At 49.3% G+C, this 15,801-nt stretch overlaps 1 protein-coding gene across 1 annotated transcript; it reads right to left on the bottom strand.

The window, feature by feature from the left end:
* Nucleotides 1-3,570: 3,570 nt before the first annotated feature.
* On the bottom strand, nucleotides 3,571-15,799 carry PSMA5 (proteasome 20S subunit alpha 5; the record flags this gene model as incomplete). The annotated part of the gene is made up of 9 exons (XM_085318776.1): nucleotides 3,571-3,847; nucleotides 7,448-7,534; nucleotides 8,719-8,821; nucleotides 9,832-9,890; nucleotides 9,992-10,099; nucleotides 10,865-10,932; nucleotides 12,179-12,305; nucleotides 14,420-14,486; nucleotides 15,786-15,799. Coding segments are annotated over 9 exons (711 nt in total), but the record flags the coding sequence as incomplete, so codon positions are not given.
* Nucleotides 15,800-15,801: the final 2 nt, after the last annotated feature.

Here is a 15,801-nt window from a genome sequence, read left to right as displayed (position 1 = left end):
GCCGTCGTGATTGGCGGTGGGCGCTGTCGCTCCCTGCCATGGCAACGGGGCGGCCCCGCCTCCCGGGCGCCCCGCCCCGCCCCCGCCTTCTCATTTGCCTCYTGACTTGTCAATCCGCCTCTCTCCTCCCTCCGTGACTGGCTGACTCCCCACGATGCCGCACGGCCCGCTGCCCCGCCCTCTCCCTCACCCCGGAGCCTAACCCATCTAGCGACAGCCCTCTGATTGGCGGCCGCCAATCAATCAGGCGATCGTGGCCGCGCAGCGATTTTCTGATTGGCCGAGGCGGCGGGCACCCGGGGAAGGCCCGCCCCCTGGCCCATTCGCAAAGCGGGGGCCGGCCCACGTGGGCGGAGCGCTCGCGTTGGCGGGGGTGGGGAAGGAGCCCAGGCGTCCGGCGGGCAGCCCAGCCCCCTCCCCTGCCCCTGCCCCAGCCCGGCCCGGCGGGGGCAAGCAGGCACCCAGGGCTCCCTGAGGCAGCCAGGCCTCGGGGAAACCTCGCAGCCACGGGGCGGGGGCGGGGAAGGCAGGGGGACCCCCCCCCCCCACCAAGGCAGCCCCGCCGGGGGAGGCTCCGCTGCGCGTCCCTCATCCTGGCGTCGGGCCTCGGCTCTGGGTCTCGGCTGCGCGTTTGCAGCCTCAAGCGTTGCCGGCGCAGAAACAACCCGCGTCCCGGCGGCTCGAGGCGGCCCGGGGGGACTGGGGCCGTCTCCAGGAAACGGGGCGCGGGGGAGGCGGCGCGCAGGCCCGCCGGGGCGGGCGGACAGACAGACGGACGGACKGACGGCGCCGAGCCGGCAGGAGGAACGAGAAAAACAAACCCGGCGAGGGAAAAACGCGGAGAGAGGGCAGGGCCCGGAGGCTGCGCCGGGCCCGCGGCCAGCCGAAGGGATGCTTTAATGAGCAGGTTCGGGGGCGAGAAGCAATCGTCTCCCCCCCCCCCCCCCCGGCTGCGATTCGGCCCTGGCACGAGCCGCCTCGATCGCGTTACGCAAGCAGGCCGGAGCGCGTCCGCGGGGCGCCGCGGGGGCCAGAGCGCAGCGGCACCCGCCGCGGCGGCACGGCACGGCACGGCCCTGCTCGCCGCGCCACGCGCCGAAAGCACCCCTGCAACTGGGAATTAGGCACCAGATCCCTGATCTTCTTGACAGGCAGTGCTTAAACCTCCTAGCGCTCCACGGGAAGTTCATCAAAACACACTGGGAAAAATTCCTGCCGCCTTTGGTACTCGCCCTCCTGGCCTTCGTCCTTTCCCCTTTGCGAAAAGGGGATTTTCCTCTTACTGCACTGTCAGCCTTTTGCCTTTCTATTTTTTGAAAAAAAATCTGCGAGTTTGACATGTGAAAGACCTAAGGAAATAGACCTTCATGATGAGCTTCTTGGGTGGCATTCAACTGATCCATGGCACCTGGATGAAGAGAGCAGAAGCAGAGCTCAAACRCCCGGCTGGGTCGTGCATGTGCAGGGCTCTGTTAGGCTCGGATCCACGCTTGCGCTCAGACTCCAGCTGAGTCTGCTCACTGAGTCAGTAAAAAGCTCCAGCTTTTTCCTTTCCCTCAACGGAGCCAAGATGGATCAGATATAAGGAGCACAAAGCCTTGATTTTCAGAGGAACTGGCTACCGTGTGATGCTGCCACCAGTAAACCATGTGATTAGGRAAAGACATAAAGGACCATTTTCTGCTGGAATGCCACGCGGGGAAGAATTAGCTTTTTGTGTTTTCTAGGACATAAACAAACCTAGAAAGAGCCCTACCTCCGGGAACAGCAGGTTTCTTCATGTGGCAGGGTTTGCAGAACAGCTGGAACGCTCCTCAGCTTCGTCTCCAAATAAGAAGCAGGAGAACATGACCTAGCTTTGAGTTAATATAAACATTTAAAGTACTTAAGATAAAGGGTGCTTATTTTTTCCACACACACAGTAGCTGATACTAGTGCAAGCTGCATTTACTGGATGGGTTTGTTAGGGCAACACTTGGGGCAGCAGCCCAGATACCATCTCTGGCATGCCAAATATTCGAGGCAAGCGAGCTCCACCCTGCAGTTTCCCCCTCATCGCTTCCCAAGTTCGTGGAGGGATGAAGAGCGTCGTAGAGAGACCAGAGGTGGCAGTTCAAAGGCTGCGCAAGTAGAGCGAAAGTTGAAGGACTTGTTTCCCCGCTTCAAGGCTATCAGCACTGAACAGCAAAGCCCACCAGCCACTTGTTAATTCTTCCACCTGCAGGTATAGGTGCTGTATTCAACTAGTATCACAAGACCTCAGGCATCACCTGGCTATCCAGCTTGTTTCATCCGAACTCTTATCCGGTGAGGGGAAAACCTCATTTCGCAGCAGAAACTCGTAGGAGGAGAGTGCTCTGCTGTTCTGAAAATAGACGTTGTCTAAGGACAGATTTTCTGGCCGTCTACACGCGGCTGCCTTTCCAGCATCCGAAGGCATTCAGCAACAGCAAAACAGTGGAAAAAAAAGATAATAGGATTGACATTTTCCATTCTGCGCAATGGCTGTGAGATCAGGCATGTCAGTTTGAGGCAACTGTTTGGCTTTGCAGTGAAATGCCTGCTGGAGGCTGGCAGTCAATCCCTACCTCTGAATAAAGGGGAAAGTTAGTCATTTTGGGCAAATGTAATGCTGGAAGCATCCCCACTTAGCAGGTGATCCCCACTCCTGGCAGCAGCGCAGGGTCTGTTTCTTTCACAGAAGACAGGGCCGTTTTGTTCAGGATGAAATTGTAACTTCTCCGAACAGGGAGCAGCGGAGCAGCCTCGTGCAGGCGCAGCCTCTGCTGCCCACAGATATTCACAGAACTGCATAGTCAACACGTTACCAGGAACCTCCTAACAGCAGGGATCATGGCAGAGCTGGTTTTCCAGTCTCAGAAGCTGAGCAGGCAAGTCATGATTTTGCAAGAAAGGACTTTGCTAAGCTCTGCTTAGGTCAGACTATTCTCATCTCAGTACCAATCTTCAGTACTCAGATGCTATTTCACGGACAAAAATGCTGCCTGCAGGGGGAAATCGAAACAAAAGCATCTAAGCCCCATTAAGCAGATGAGCAAAAGTTCACTGGTCAGAATGAGAATACGCTCAGAATTAAGTGACACCTGCCCAAGTCAAYGAGTAAGGGCTTGTGCTCTTAACCTCAGAGCTATTCCACGCTTGGTGAACTCTGCTTTATCACACAGTCATTGCAGGTACTTCCAAGCTCCCGTGCGGAAGGAAACACAAACACCAAGCAAGCTTTAGGTACGAGTAGACCTAAAAACCTCATGTATTTCAAGACTCATGTAAAATTATACATGGGATGTCCTGATGTGATACAGCCACATTCTCCACAAGAGGGAGACTTGCTACTGGCATAACCAGCAAGGGCTCCTYGAGCAACCGTCATTTCTGGAAGGCGGTTAGGAACAGCGCCGTCCAAATTCCCAGACAACACAGCAACCCAGCATATGCTGCTTTGCCCTGCAGTGATTTCAGCAGCAGATGTTGTCCTCACCTGCTCCTTGGCTTTGCTCTAGATGGTTGAGCACTTCCCCACCTCAGATCTCCACTATGAGGAACCCAAGATAGAGTAACAAAATGATTTATTCTCATTTCCTCTTATTGTAGATATCAGTTATGTACAGAAACTGTAAAAAAACCTTAAGAGCCTTCTAAGAAGAGCAAGTACAGATGCTGCTGGAAATAAAATCACAGGTACTGGAAGGAACCGAGAATCAGTTCACTTTGATTGGGGAATGAGCCTTTGAGGGAGTCTCTCTCTTTTTCAAATATCCTTGATGACCTCTTCAAGCTCCTCTTTTGTGTACATGTGAAACTTCATCCCCGGCTCCACTGTAGCAAGCTGAAAGAGAAAGAGCAAGGGTTAAGTGTGCCTGCATATGTGAAGTGACAGCACGGGGCAGGGAACAGAGAGAAGCCACAGCAGACAGAGCAGCTGTTCCTTCTCGGCTGCCTGATCTGCCAGCCCAGCAAGATCATTCCACCCTGTAACATGCTCTTTGATTCCCGAAAATAGCTGGCTGCCACAGAAATAGCTTTTAATTGACTCAATCTCCTCATAGTAGCAGCAGCAGGGAACATCTATTGGGCTCCAGCTCTGCTTCTGYTTGCTGTGGGGAGACCCTATTATTACTAGCTCTTCAAACACGTCTTGGACGGGGGGTTCCTCTTGCTGCAGTTCCGTGTGGCACCAAGCCTGCGGTCCTTGGTAGAAACATCTCTTTTCTCAGATTCAGGAGGCAACACTGATCAGCCAGAAGGACCTCTTCTCCAACAACGAAGGGCAGGAGATCTGGCCTGTTACAATGCTTTAAGAAGACAAATCAAAATACTTAAAAGGGCACTGTAGATTAGCTTTGGGAAACTGAGGCAGGGGCAAAAAATGAATGTGGCCATTTTGATCACCAAACACTGACAATAAGTCAGTCACCACAATGAACCTTGCAACCAGCGTAGGGCTACAAAGATGATCRGAGGGCTGGAGCATCTGCCCTCTGAGGAGCGGCTGCGAGAGCTGGGCCTCTTCAGCCTGGAGAAGAGCAGACTGAGGGGGGATCTTATCAACATGTGTAAGTACCTGAAGGGAGGGTGTCAGGGGGACAGAGACAAACTCTTTTCAGTTGTCCCATGCGACAGCACAAGAGGCAATGGGCAGAAACGGAACCACAGGAAGTTCCGCCCGAACGTGAGGGGGAATTTCGTCTCTGTGAGAGTGACCGAGCMCTGGMACAGGTTGCCCAGAGAGGTTGTGGAGTCTCCTTCTCTGGAGATATTCAAGGCCCGCCTGGATGCAACCCTGTCTAACGTGCTCTAGGTGACCCTGCTGAGCAGGGAGGTTGGACTAGATGATCTCCAGAGGTCCCTTCCAACCTTACCGATTCTATGATTCTATGAAYTACCTGGTATCTTCTGCAAGCAGGCCAGGGGCTGTGAAGATCTCTTACAAGGCAAAGCCCAAAGGCCAGAGCTGGGGGACAAAATACACCRCCCTGTCCCTTTGCCAGGAAGGCAGGGAGGCAGCGTCCAGGGCAGACAGCTGAAACATTTCATAGAGCAAGCACCAGAACAAGAGATACTTAAAGAATTACAAGACCGAAACGTAAGTGTGACTTTTGTTCACACCTCGCTCACAGCATGAAAGCCCAACATAGYGGCAGCAGGCAGGCAAGCCAGAAGGTGCAAGAACTAGTCCGGATGCTGCAAACCTCTCGCAGACACCTGCAGCATTGGGCACTTCCAGCCGCAAGGGATCAAAGCGTTTTGTTGCAATAAGCTGAACAAAGCTGCACATGGTCCTGGCAGATGCTAGAGCTCTTTCTAGCCTCTCAGCTTGCAGGGTGACCCACAGAATAGCAAGAGATGGTAGGACGTGCATTTGGGGCCAGAGGGGAGAGCAACAGTAAGCCTTTTTCAAGGGAAGACAGCCTGAACACCCATAGCCTGAAACCCCTTAAAAGCCCAGGATTTAGCTGGCAGTAACGGGCATTTTCAGAAGTCAGACACATTTGGAGGTGCCACTCACATAATTTATGTGAGCCTTGTCCTAAGATACTAGGCCCAAATGGACTTGACAGCCTTTAACACATGTATATACACCAGCATAAAGCCACCCAAAACTAGTATTAGAGACACTACCTATGCAGCTTTTCCAGGTCCGCGTTATCCTGTGCATTACCTTCTCCCCATATACTTAAACTTTATTCAACTATTCCCTTAGAGGCCAGGCTTAATRGGGAAGCAGTTAATTAAAAGCATACTGTTGTTTAAGGCTCCTGAAGTTTACTGCCAGATTATTTAATTCTTCCGTGACTGTAATTCCCCTCCTTCTCTTCACTGCTAAAYGGAAAAATCCAATACAAGAGAGGGAAGTGACTAAATAAACTGGAGCACTACATACTTTTAAAAGGCTAGAAAGCAAAAGTAACTACTTCAGGTAAAATATTTTCAGCCAGTAGGGTGACTTGAGTCAATAGACAGCTTTTAATCCTCAGCACATTCTTCCCATACTTAACCCTGATATGATTCCTCAATACGTTCAGAGCTTTGCCAAGCACAGTTAAGCCCAGTTAAATGGGGACATGACATAAGGATACTGTACATGTTACTCTGCCTCAATTTTTTCACACTGTACTACAAATCTTCACCAGAAGAGACCTTAAGCTGATTGAGAGAGAACTGATCTGGGTGTGATGGCAGTACATCTGTGGAAGCAGATTTCAGCAGGTCGCATCGTTTCTGGAGAGAACATCTTGAGTTTTCAGCATGCTGTTCCTAGCTTGCTGCTCCTTTCCCCACAAATGGGGCCAGTTTGTCATGTCAGAGAGGATTTCCACCAGCAATATTTAATTAAAAGAGAGAGGTGTGGGTAGGTGGGTGGGTGTACATACTTTTAGACTGTTCAGGAAAAGGGTTCCCAGGTCTCAGAGGAAAGGAATGGGAGGAGAACAGCAGCTCAGGAGTCAGAATGACATGATTTGAAAAGGTCTAGTGTCTCATAATCTGCCAGAAATAGAAGCAAACACTATATGCCAGCTTGCTCATCTTCTATCCATTATCACCAATAATCTGGAAGGGTTTCTCCCTTTACTAAAAGGGAGAGTTAGAATCTCAGAATCAAGGTTTAAGGGGACAGGAACAACTATGTGCTCATGGGAATCTCTTGGAGCGCTGCACKCTTGGGCCAAGGTGAGCTCGGCAAGCCTTGCCGCTTGTGGGCAAGAGCTGGAGGTTAGTGAAACACRTTAATTCCTGGAAGCCTCACTAGGCTTTACCTCTTCAGTCCTATCCAAGAGATTTTTGGCACTGATCCAAAACCAAATATAGCAAGTCCTGAAGCTGTATAATTTTCATTCCTTCTAATATTACAAGTACCAGGGAAAAAAAAGAAGAATGGCTAAACCCGGGATGGAGAGAGGGGAAAAAAAAAGTGCAATCCTGCTGGCACAACAGGTTCATGCTAGTTGACTGGGCCCAAGTAGGGGCCCCACTCCCACCGCTCTCTGGCCCAAACCCAGGGAGCCCTGCAGGAGTTGTTCATGCCAGCACTTCTGGATTAGCTAAGCAAATGTGTCCAGGTGTGCAGCTCTAGGGTAAGTCAGAAAAAAGCAAGAGCTTCAGCTTTTCCAGTATGCCACACAGGACATGCTACCATTAGGCAGCTTAGAACTGCAAGAATGTCTGCAGTCAGCCAGTCAGCGTGGCTGGGGAAGTCCTGAACTAATCCACCAACTAATTCCTTGTTCTAGAAGCACAGGCAACTCTTCTCTCCAGAAGGAAACCAGGAAACTTCTGATGTTCAACAGGCAAAACACTTGCTGGCTGCCTAGCAAGTGTCTCAGTAAGACTTGCACTGAGGAAGCAAAGACGACACGCAGGGCAGACACCTGCACGCCAAGTGCCACAAGTCACTATGTATCAGACACACTGTACCAAAGTCAGTTACCTCAATGTTGGTTGCATTCAGTTTCTCCTCCATAACTTGTTTTAGGATGACAAGGGAAGATTTGATTGCTTCTTTCAGCGTCATTGACTGTAACAAACAACTCATTAGTTTTATTGTTAATGCTCACACAAATACTTGCTCTGTTTTTACCCCCCTTGACTCCAAAAGTGTGCTGCTCTCCCTCCTGCTCTTCTCAAATCCTTTAAGCCGTCATTGGCGACAAATTCAAAAGCTTATCAAGTTCTCCACAGTATCAACAAGAGATCAAAGCACGCTAGACAGTGAAAATTGCAAGGATGGTGACTTTCTGCTTCCGCGTAACTTTCTACAAAGCTTAAGACCTGTTAATCTTGACCGCCTTACTTACTGCCAGGACCAGGACGTGAGGGTCTATTTCCCTTCACCAGGTACTGTCTAATCAGGCAGTCCCCCAATAAAATCCACTAAAAGCTTTGAAAAGATGGACTCCTCCTGTCAGAAGTCTTCATGCTTTAATAATGTAAATCCCTGCATGAGAGGGAACTAGTGCCAGAAGGCTGTGCAACATTCAAAGAGCAGCGATTGCTGTGTTTGCAATAACTTTGCACTTGGAAGATTGTTAGCAGGCCAGGGAGCCCAGAATTCAGACAATTCTGCTGCTTAATAAATTAGGTTATTGAGTCATAGGCTGGAAGTCTTCAAGAGAATCAACACCATTAATTACGCTTTACATTACAGTATTTGACTTCCTATGACACAAAACAGACAGTTCCCCCTCCTTGTGGCAGGAAAAAAGTTCTTTTATTCAATATCAAATAGGACAACTACTTGCAGCACAGAAGTGATTAACTTCGCARGTCTGCAAGCATGGTGAAACAAAGCCACTTGCTTTAGTTCCATATGCTTCAGGCTTCATCCACGCTGAGTGCTGATGCTAACTGGCAGTGCCTATATAGCAGTTCTTTTCTTTATAGAGTACTTCCTGACATGGACTTAATTATCACCCGCCAGAGGTGGGCACTGGCATCTCAGGCACCAGTCTAATATTTCTATGAAACTGTCTCAGCAGTTGAAGCCTAGTGGGAAGCTGCTAGTAGTACTCCTTATCATAAAGATCCTTGACCAAACAACTGAACACTGACATCTGATCACTGGATCAAATGCCAGGGGCCGAATCCAATCCTCACAAGCTCAAGAAAAGTCTTTTGAATCATYTTTCAGTAAGGAAATAGTGGATCCCCACAGTCAGTGCTCTGTGACTTGCGAGATGTCAAGCCCATCCCAACGTTTACCTTATGATAAACCTCTTGCAGAGAGCTCTGTGCGCCTTCCGAGGCRGACCCAATTGCTCTGGCATCACACTGAACGAACGTCCCCGATGGGTCCATGTGAAACCTGCCAGCGAAAGAGGCAAGAGAATGAATAGTGGGTGCATCCCCATCTCATGCTGTGATAGTACAAGGCCTTTTCCAAAGCCACAGCAGCCCCCACAGAGCTCACTACACAGCTCAAAGCTGGGGAAGAACAAGGACTCCTGAGGAGCAACAGCTTGTTGGCCAACAYGGCAGAGCTCGGAGCAGCCGCTTGCTGCTTCTAGCCTCCTTCAGTACACACAGTGGCCTCAAGGGACCGCTGTGACTAGCGCAGCGGCAGCAGGTCTCTCCTCCTGGTATTTAAGAGGAGGAGATCAAGATTTGAAGAGGGCCAAGATTTCAAAAGGGACCTGCAAACCCAAACTGGGCTTGTAAGCCAGAAGGAGAGCTGTACATTCCTGACACTGCCCTCCGTACCRCTAACATTTTCTTTCTTTTCCTTAAAAATAAACAAGCAAACCCCCCCCTCCCCGAGCAAGTTGTCACTACTATTCTTAGGAGAGAGACCACTGGGGAGACCTTATTGGGCTGGCTCTGCTGAGTCGTTTCCATCTCCAGGAGAGGCTGAGCGCTTGAAGCACAAGTTCAGGTTACAAGCACTCCACCACCTCCCCAAGGAATGTTACAGCAGACTCCACATATTATATTACCAGTGGCTCTGCTAGTCCTTTGGAGAGAGGTAAGAATAAAGTAGGGAGAACCAGAGCTTTAAATCCTCTCTCCTGTCCAGGAAACCACATTTAAAAAGCAAAGATTCMCTGAAGACAGGACATTCTATTCAACCCTGAACAAGCAGTCAGTGCTCAAACCACTGCAATCCGCAGCAACTTGTGCTTGACAAGAAGGGTTTAAAAGCATTAACAGCCATGTCAGGTACATAATGGGATAAACCCCAAGTATTTGGTTTATGTAAAAAAAAATAAATAAATAAAATAAAAATCCCTGAATCAAGTTATTAAAAACTCCTGGAAAGTTTTAGGTAAAGGTGTTGCTCCTTTCCAGAGTTGGCCTTAATCAGAGGGCTAAACTTACAGCTGGGGTCCTTTCTCATCAACGCCTCCAAAAAGCAGCGCAACACCAAACGGACGAGACTGCAACAGAAACCAGCCAACAGGTTAGGCAAGACTACTGCAAAGTCAGAGGAGGGCCAGTAGCACATGCCCAGAGCGTCCCCAGCTCCGCGGCTACGCACCATCGCGCCAGGGTCTGCATCCTCCTCCCCAAACTGCAGGGCAAGGTTGGACACAGCCTGCGTCACACTCTCCACTGTCATGGTTTCATTGTAAGTGAACCAGTGATTCTGCAGAAAGATAAAGATGGAAATTATTGCATCTTTCCCAGAAGCTGACAATCTGGGATCAGGCATTCACATGGCAGTCTAGAACAATGCTCTACATAGCTACAAAGACAACTTCATTCCAGCCCCCCTCCTCTGACAGGGCTCATSCACAAGATGAAAGCACTAAAAAGACAGCGGAAGTGCAGAATAAGCTAAGAAACTTGGGCACAGATCCCCTGGAGAAACAACAGAGACATCTAGGCCTTGGGATACCAACAAGGCCAGCGCAAGGCCAGAGCACTTTATCCCAATGCTCCAGTATTCGTTTCTGAAGGGATGGAATTATTTGATTCTCTAGAGCTAGGAAGAGTGCCAACACGCAGGAAAACCCCACAGGAAAAAGTCTTTACTACAAGGCACTGATTCGTACCTGAGACACAGAATCAAGGGTCCAAAAATATTACCAAGTCAGTCTTTTGTCAAAATGAAGTTGGACTGCATGGTCTCATGCATTCGCTGGCAGACATCTGCCAGTCTTAAGAGACTGCATCAGCACTGGCGAACCTGAGATAAGATTCCCACCAAATGTTCACTACTAAAGAGAGAAACAAATATATGGGAGAATCCATTTGTTTGTCCTCTAAAAGCCTCGTAAGGGAAGCTAGGCTCCCAGTGTGCCTCCAACTCCACACTGGTTCTTTTGCCCTAATGACCATGTCAGAGACTTCCAAAATACCCCCGAGACTCTAGTGCTATTGTTTTGAGAASAGAAATGCCAAGTCTTACCTGAGTCTCCACTCTTGCTTTATCAATTAAAGTCTTTGCATCAGCTATTAAGCCACTCATGGCACACCCTGGAATAACAAGAGGGAAATCACAAGTCATCTAATTGACTTTACTTGCACTGCACTCCCCTGGACTTCCYGAAACCCACAGTGAAATACAGAAGGCTCTAAGTCAAAGTGGGTCCCTSCACGGGAGCACGCAGTAATGCAGTATGGCAGCTTGACAGAAAGCAAGAAGCATGAGAACAAAATGGATTTACAGAAGAGTAAGAGGCCGAACTTCACCAGCTTGAGCTGTACCCAGATACAAAACTGAATTTTTCCAGTCACGCCTCCCACCCACACCAAATCTGAGTCAGTTGAGGGAGACACATTCGAAGCCATCCAGGAGAAGCTGACAGACAGAATCACAACCTGCTGGAAGGGAAACTCACTCATCCCATCCCGTGGAGATGGCCAACTAACTCTTAGATAGGGGCAATGCAGAAGAAGGTTTGAGAAAGGCTTTGCAGAAGCCTCCTGCCTAACAAAGTGAGGTAGCCAAGAGCCAAGTTGAACTAGCTGCCCAATATTTAAATTGTGGCTACACCCAAGTTTAGAGAGCAGTGATACTTAAGGGCCACTGACTCAAGTGGGCAGTACTGTACCTAAATGCTACATCCAACGCAAGCAGAAATGTTATTTCAGCCAGCTGTACACACACAGGTGGATCTGTTCACCTGCTACAAGAGAAGGGCTGTATCAAAAGCACACAGGAGGAGGAAATTAGACTCTTCAAGAGCTCCTAGGCTTCTATGACCTACACGATCAACATGAGTATTTTGGAGGTCTCCTGCTTTTCAAGTTGACAGATTTGGTAAGGAGCCCCTTCCTGGGCCCCCTCATGGTGCAGGAGGCTGCTGTGAGCAGGGATACAGGCTAACATTAGTGCTCCAAGAGAAGCTGGCCTAGAGTCAAGCCTTTACATTGCAGTAATTCCCTGCCCTCCCAGATCTATATTTGGGATGAGCTTTCATGAGGGAGGTCATACAAGGAGGGGATGTGTGTGTGTGKGKGGGGGGTGCTTCAGCTGCCTCTTCCTGCTCCTGTAACTATGTCCTGCTGGCCTGGAGCCTGGAAAACCAGTGTCCAGAACCTGGTGCTCACCGGGAGGCYTGAGCGTTCCTGCTTACTTGGGCAAGGCTGCCTATAGGAAAGACTTGGTCTGAAACACAATTTCTGAAGCTTTTAAGGCATGGAGTTTTATTACATATAACGGAAACCCGAGGAACTCTCCTGGGGCCCTACCAAGGGAGGGCAACAGAAGCGCACTTACCTATGTGGGAATCTATTTCTACAATCTTCTCAATGCTGCTGGGCTCCATAAGCGGGGAGGTGATTCTCTTCTCCACAGCCAGGCAAACACCCTCTGAGGTCTGGATCCCGATGGCTGTGGAACCAAGCTAGGAAAAACCACACAGTTACCACCACCATACCTGATCTAGGACATTAGTTCAGGCCTACCTATGGCACCTAGCAGAAATAGAAGTCTAGCATCACACCATTTGTAGGCATTTTGTRTTGGAGTCAGACACTACAGCATCATCCATACGAACTCACTGAGTATAAAACTATGCAGTTTTGTAAATCAGACTAAAAATGGTAGAACCTGAACTAGGAAACTGGAAAGGCCAAACCGTGTATCTTTCCTGATTAGTTCATCAGGATCCAGCAATGCTGCTGCAAATAATTACTTTCTTCCCTAAGAGATACCAATTTTTACAGCTTAAAGTCTTTTAAGAATTTGAATTTAAAAGACCTTGTAAATCTACTTTGCGAGACATAATTAAATTTTAAAGACAGATACATGGACTTCACACAGTGGCCMTAATTCTGACTTTATCTATACTTTTGGATTAGCCATTTTTCTTTCATTTAGCTCCCTTTCTTCTAAGTCCCTTCTCATCTGCAAAATTTACAGGTGAAATAAGTATTTTGCACACATACCACTTTCTACACAGCACTTAACTACTTCAGAAGGGAGCTGAGGCTGCAGTTTTATCCTCATCTTACAGGTGTGAAAAAAATTAAGACACCATCAGAAACCAATTAGGCTATGAGTACATCAGAGAGGGGATCAGATCTTGAGGGTTCTTGGCAGTCAGTGCCTTGCACTAGCACCAGCAGCTTTCCAACGCTGGGGAATTTGCTGGTACAACTATACCAGTGGTAGCATGGAGATGCTCACTCTGGAATACCCGAATCGGGTTACATGAGCATAATTTTAGCAGCAAGCTTCCCAGCGTAGATACACCTGCAACCCTATCTCTGTCAGGGGCAGAAATGAACTTCCCAGTTGCAGGTACACGGAGTTTCTAGACACTGCCCAATGGTTGCCACCCTTCAAGCACACCGCTGAGCACAAACCTCCGGCGAAGAAGGGATACTGGGTATCATTTCAGATGCCTGATTATTAATAAGGCCATCACACATAATAAAAGCTCCTCCTAAGATCCTAACACATGAACACTGCAGCTAGGATGTCAGAAGAGCCACCTGAGTGCAGCAGTTTCATTTGTAAGCTTATCAACTGATCTGAAAAAAAAGCAAAGCCAAAAAGATGCCAGAAGATTTCTACTCTAGTAGAGGGATTTTATCAATAACACAACGGCATCACAACCAGCATCCATTTAGGAGCTCTCACTTCACAATTCCTTAATAAACATGAATTATTACTTTCTGCTGCCTCATTTAAGCAGTGGTTCAATAAATTTAATGAGTTCAAGAAAGATAAAACTAACAGCCCTCCTCTCAGTTCAWATTCTTCCACTTTTTAAGGGACTCCATAAAAGCACGTGGACCGGAAAACAGCACTCCACTAGCTCAGGAAAGTTAAGAGAGAGCATAGCACTTGTCTGCTGTTAGGGAAGTACTTATGGATATTTAAGTGTCACCCTACCAATGCCAACTTTTGTAGTTCAAGATTCATGTCGAACCTATAAGCTTCAACAACACTAGTTTTTACTAGTTGTGATTTTGCAATTAGCCTGTTTGGACTGCATTTGTTTTAGGAGTAGATTGGTGGGGGCAACATTCCTCTGCTTCTCCCTTCTGAGCTGCAATGTGTTTTTTTTTTAATTCCTCAGAAACAGTAAAATAGAAGAATACAGCTGCAGGATGTATAGTTGTATGAAAGAGATTAAACACAACTCTTACGCTAAAGACTGCACGTAAAAGGCTGGCAAGGAGCTGCCGAAAGTCACATAAGAGAACAGCACCTATCAGAACAGACAGCACCTCCCAACTCCTGCTCAGTGTTGTGCATTACCCTTGGAAGGCAGCCAAATCCTGCTTTACCACAGAGAAAGACCAGAGCCCAAATTAACAGAATCTGCCCCTGTTGGATTGGTTTGTTTGTTTTCCTTTTATTTATTTATTTATTTTGGAGGGGGCTTTTTGCTTCTCATTTCAGCGTTCCTGACCAAATCCAGGCTTCTTGTTTGAGAGCGTCTTCAAGAACACAGTTGGGCACCCAGGCAGAATTAACACAGTTATAGCAAGAGAGAGCTCACAATACCTTAATGGCCTCGATGGCATACTCCACTTGGAAGAGCCTCCCCTCTGGAGAAAAAGTGTTCACACCCCTGCAAGAACAACATCAGAGATGGCATTTTAAGAGGTAGAAAACTGCAGACCGTCAGGAAACACGGCTCCTTGTTCACAAATGATGAGGGTAGAAGTTGGGCCAACTAAGAATAGGTAAGATAGSAGCAATGCATTTCAGCAGCCAGAATACTTCATCACTTCATGCTCCTCTCCCAGCATCCTGTCACCCTGATGGCTAAGGCTGAGTAGCAAGAGCTGAACTCAGGACACTTGCAGAGAAATAGAAAACAAATTCCAGCAGATCTAATTACAGATCAGAAAGAAGTTTATTCTAGTGAGATAGTTTACTTGCAGCTTCCATGACAAAGTATCTTTATACTCCATGCTGCTCCAAAGCAGCGTTCTTTTGGCTCTAGGAGACAGCAGGCTTCTGCTTGGCCAAAGCAAAGATATGTCCCCTTCTTAGGGCATCCCATTGCTACCCTCCCCAGATGCTAATCCAACCTGACTTCTAATGCTCCTCCCGTTATACTGGGTAACGACAGAGATGATAATGCCATCTGTGCACCAGCAGGCCTCGACTAGGCAGATTTCGACGGTAAGCAAAAACAACAGCGCGGCCACATTCGCGTGCAGAATGTTTCCAGAGATTTCCTGCTGTTCAATCCCTTCCTGGCCTCGCGTGTGGTTTAGCGAGATAAGGTACAGCCTTATGAAATCACTAGCTTTAGGTAACGCAGCTCAAGTCACAACTTCTACCAGCTGGCCCTGATCCTGATGTAACCAGAGCACAGCCTCCCCTTCCCGCACCAGCGGCCTAAAAATCCTTTCTGCACGCTCCTTAAAACCGGGAACCGGGACTCCTCTCACAGTGGGAGATGCAGCAAAGRGCTGCCCTTGAACATGGCCCAACGGGGCTCCCTGAAAACAGAAATAAAAGTTGGCAGAGAAAGAAAAGAAGGTGTAAAAAAGGAGGAGAGAAGGAGCACGGATCGTGGGAAGGGACGAGAGCGGGGCCGGGTGAGGGGGGAGCAGCCCCAGACGCGGGAGGCCGAGCACGGGGGCGGCGCGGCCCAGGCATGACCCAGCAGGGCTGGGCCGCGGCCGGCCGCCCGCTCCGCACGGCCGCCGCCGCCGCCGCGCTCGCCCCGCCGCTGCCGGCCTTGGGGCGGCCCCAGGCTCCGGCAGGCCCCGGGGGAGCGCAGCCGGCGGTGCGGAGGGGGCTCGGCCCGGCGCGTCGCCATGGAGACAGCGGGCGGGAGCAGGCCGGTGACTCAGCCGCAGGCCGCGGCCGCCCGAGGAGGCGGGCTGCGGCGCGGCGAGGAGGCGGCACTCACCGGTCGTACTCGGAGC

Source organism: Rhea americana, unplaced genomic scaffold, assembly GCF_003343005.1.
Source record: "Rhea americana isolate MKP2758 unplaced genomic scaffold, rheAme1 scaffold_551, whole genome shotgun sequence".
NCBI classification, from domain to species: Eukaryota; Metazoa; Chordata; class Aves; order Rheiformes; family Rheidae; genus Rhea; species Rhea americana.
This window is presented reverse-complemented; position numbering and strand designations above follow the sequence as displayed.